This window comes from Heloderma suspectum, chromosome 6, assembly GCF_057233095.1.
Source record: "Heloderma suspectum isolate Gila_16-S chromosome 6, 16-S_ref, whole genome shotgun sequence".
NCBI lineage: Eukaryota > Metazoa > Chordata > Lepidosauria > Squamata > Helodermatidae > Heloderma > Heloderma suspectum.
In genome coordinates this window covers 111,113,125-111,116,953 of record NC_139463.1, presented here as the reverse complement: position 1 = coordinate 111,116,953, position 3,829 = coordinate 111,113,125, and the positions used below count along the sequence as shown (strand labels likewise).

At 44.5% G+C, this 3,829-nt stretch overlaps 1 protein-coding gene across 1 annotated transcript; it reads right to left on the bottom strand.

Annotated features, from left to right (window-relative positions):
• Window positions 1-311: 311 nt before the first annotated feature.
• Window positions 312-2,069, bottom strand: LOC146342516 (vomeronasal type-2 receptor 26-like). Its single transcript, XM_084808577.1, has 2 exons — window positions 1,961-2,069; window positions 312-1,213 (listed from the first exon to the last, which is right to left on the bottom strand). The coding sequence occupies exon 2, from the start codon at window positions 1,209-1,211 to the stop codon at window positions 312-314; it is 900 nt and encodes a 299-aa protein (XP_084664703.1). The 5' UTR covers window positions 1,212-1,213; window positions 1,961-2,069.
• Between the last annotated feature and the right edge of the window lie 1,760 nt (window positions 2,070-3,829).

Sequence of the window (3,829 nt, the reverse complement as noted above, 5' to 3'; positions counted from 1 at the left end):
TTACTTTGTTTGTTTGGCTTGCTGTGATAGGCTATGTAAATACTTATGTAGCCTATCATGGCAGCTTGGCAGGACGGAAATGGCGGCCACTACGGCGTCTGCCATTTGCGTCTGCAGCAGCCCGTCCGCAGCCGGAACTCCAGCTGCGGATGGCCCTGGCTGGCGACTCCATGGAGCCACCGCGGAGCGGAGCTGCCCCAGGGAGGCTTCCAGGGGGAGCAATGGAGCGCCTCCCCACCACCATAAATCCAAGCTGTGAAAACGTACATGACTTTCGTACATCCCTAGGCTGAAGGCAATCTTCCAGAATTTTAACACTTTCTTCTCATTACCTGATGCCTGTTGTTCAGCTCAGGCCTCACCACAATGATAAAGCATTTTGGGGAAAAGATACAAACTAGTAACCCAGAACTAGAGGCCAAGATGGAGAAGATCTCCACAGCCACCATGTATTTTCCTTTTGTGCTCAGGTAGGTTGGAACAAAGCACACCCAAACACTGCAGAAGACTAACATGCTGAAGGTAATAAACTTGGTTTCATTAAAACTATCGGGTAATGTTCTGGCTAGGAAAGCCACAGAGAAGCTGACAATGGCCAGGAAACCCATAAAGCCCAGGACACAGTAGAACATGGTGACTGACCCTTCATTACATTCCAATACAATTTTGTCAGTCATTGAGTGCATGTCAAGATCTGGGAATGGGCAAGAGGTTGCCAGCCACACAGTACAAATAGTGGATTGAATAAGAGAGCAGCAAAGAACAATGGAGCTGGCCATTCTTTTCCCCACCCATTTCCTCATTCTGGACCCCGGCTTGGTGGCCATGAAAGCTAGAACCACTATGATGGTTTTAGCCAACACACAGGAAACTGCCACTGAGAAGATAAGTCCGAAAGCAGTTTGTCGAAGAAGACATATCAACATATCCGGTCGCCCAATAAATAGCAAAACACAAAGGAAGGATAGCAGTAGGGAGATGAGGAGGACATAGGTGAGATTCCGATTGTTGGCTTTAACTATGGGAGTCTCCTGATGCTTCATAAAGATTGCAACCACTAAAGCTGTGATAAAAGAAAAAGAAAGAGCAAAACATGCCAAAATGATCCCCAAGGGTTCTTCATAAGACAAGAAAGTTATATGCTTTGGAATGCATGAATCCCGGTTGTAGTTTGGGTAATGATCTTCTGGACATTGAGAACAGTCATCCATGTCTGAAAAAGAATACCGGTGTTTGTATAAATGGCAGCCCTGTGTATACTCCATTACATTAAACAAACCTCAGTGTCACATAGTTCTGAAGGAGGGAGCTGAAAACTGAAACATAAGCATACATCCTTCTGCAACAGGATACCTGAAAACTTCATAATCACATGTAACTATCTGGTAAGACGTACTTAATGCTCTCTAGATAAATTTGATTAGTAGAACCTCAACCAGATGTTTTGTCCTCATTCTGTTTGTTTGTATGTTTGTTTTTTTAATGTACGTATCACTATATGCAGGCCATTGTCTTTAGATTGTTTCATGTTTGGTGTCAATTGTGTTTTCATGAGGTATTCTTTGTTGATGAAATTAACAACAACAACAACAACAATAGTTGGAGAGAAACCCAGGTCTTAAGGAGTCATTGACAAAAGGAAGTACAAAGACATCATTGGTATGTTCCATTCTTCGAGATTACAAAGTATGAGTTATCCCTGAATCCATTTTACCTGGATATGTTACAATATTTTTTTCTTGTTGTTGTTACAGTCAAAGGAGGGGCGTTACATAAGAATGTGCAAATTTCAAGGTTTATATAAGCTTGTAATGTATCATGAGCTATCAGAACTTCCTCTGAATTGTGACCCATTTTACACATGAGGAATGTGAGTGACTATTCACCCTGAAATGCACATATGTGATCACAGATTTTTTCTTTTTCTTTTAAAAACACCTCTATGCATGTTATCTCTTACCCTTCTGGCTGGAAATCTTTCCTTCTGGACATGCCAAGCAATCATAGCAGCAAAAAGGCTTCCCTTCCTTCTTTTTCTTGCTAAAACCTTCATAGCAATTGTCATTACACAGAGAAAGAGGTTGTGCCTGATCATAAATAAGCAAGGAGAATATTTTAACACATCACATTTAGGGAGTTTGTGTTTTGATGACGCATCTACACTTCAGAAATCTGTTAGTAGATTCGGAAATCACATAAAGAATGGCATCACTTCCAAAGAGGACTTAGTATGCAATGGGCTGTTGTAGCCTCCACCATTGTAGGAGTCCTTTGCCCATATAATAAGGATGTGTGTATTTCCAACATCTGTACCCTGCCTTTCGATAAAATGATCTCCAACCCAGTTTGTGATAGATTAAAATTATAAGAAAAGGGACTTGCAGAGCAATCCTATGGTCCTTGGGAGAGTGTCCCAGAGACCACAGCATAGTGCATTTTCCTTCCTGAATCTATGACCTTGAAAGGCTAAAGCTCAGTGGTAATTTCGACCCTCCCAGCCATCACGAAAACCATAGTGAGTGAAAAGGTGGTATTCTTGTGGGCAGGAAGGGAGATAGAGAGACCTGGATCTAGGTTTGTCCCCAGGTGAGTGAATGAGCTGGTTGGGCTCAAAGAACCATCTAGCTCTAAATCACAAAATAAAGGAAGAGGAGGCTGTAAAACCCTCTACTGCTCCTACTGCTCTGTAGGGATGGCGGAGAATTCTGCCACTGAAACCTGTGGGGGAATGGCCATGTAAATATTTACATAGACTAAATACATAAATATTTATGTAGACTAAAACGGCGTAAAATAAGGAACGCAAATGGCAGCTGCCGTAGCCACCACCATTTGCATACGTCTTTTTTTTTTTTTTTTTACCCAGCCGTGATAGGCTACGTAAAGACTTATGTAGCCTATCACGGCTGCTTGGCTGGACGCAAATGGCAGCTGCTATGGTGGCTGCCATTTGCATCTGCGCCAGCCAGTCCGTGGCTGGAAATCCAGCTGCGGACGGCCCTGGCTGGCTGCTCCGCAGAGCCGCCACAGAGCAGAGCCAGCCATCAAGGATTCCAGGGGGGAGGACCGGATCGCCTCCCCCCTGTTGAGAATTCCGGGGGGAGGGATGGAGTGCCTCCCGCCCCCACGAACACAATCCAAGAAAAGGTAAGTGACTTTCATATATCCTTACTGCTCTGTTTAGGTCCGGCTGGCAGAGTATATGATAGATGAAGAGTGAGCAACTTTTTGCCTCCATGCCACTGCCCCCCCACCACAAACACCCATGGGTGTCAAAAACAGGGGAGAATGAATAAAATAAAAGCAAACTAAAATCAAAATGGCACCTGGAGCTGAGTCAGAGAACCAAACATGACAAAATTAGCTTGTTTTCAAACTAACGTTGACACGTTTGGCACTCAGTAGCAGCTCTGGATGACATTTTGTTAGCATTTTTTTTTTAAAAAAAATGTCTCCACCCAAATTGTAAGGAATGGTGAGGGCCACACTGTGGGCTGTTGAGGCAAAATATGGCTGATGGGCATTATGTTTCCCTCCCCTGGGATAGATGTAGGGCTCCAAAATCAGAACATTCTGCCTAGAAAGCATCAGTTCCTTGTTGTTGTTGTTGTTCAGTCGCTCAGTCGTGTCCGACTCCTCGTGACCCCATGGACCACAGCATGCCAGGCCTTCCTGTCCTCCGCTCTCTCCCAGAGTGTGCTCAAGTTCATTGCCCCATTCCCTGCATTAAAACCTGGGCGTGCCTCTGTGACCTGGCTGTGGGCTGGCAGTGACATGGTCAAGGGATGGGGCTGACCCCTTTCCCCCCATTCCCTCTTTTTCCCCATTC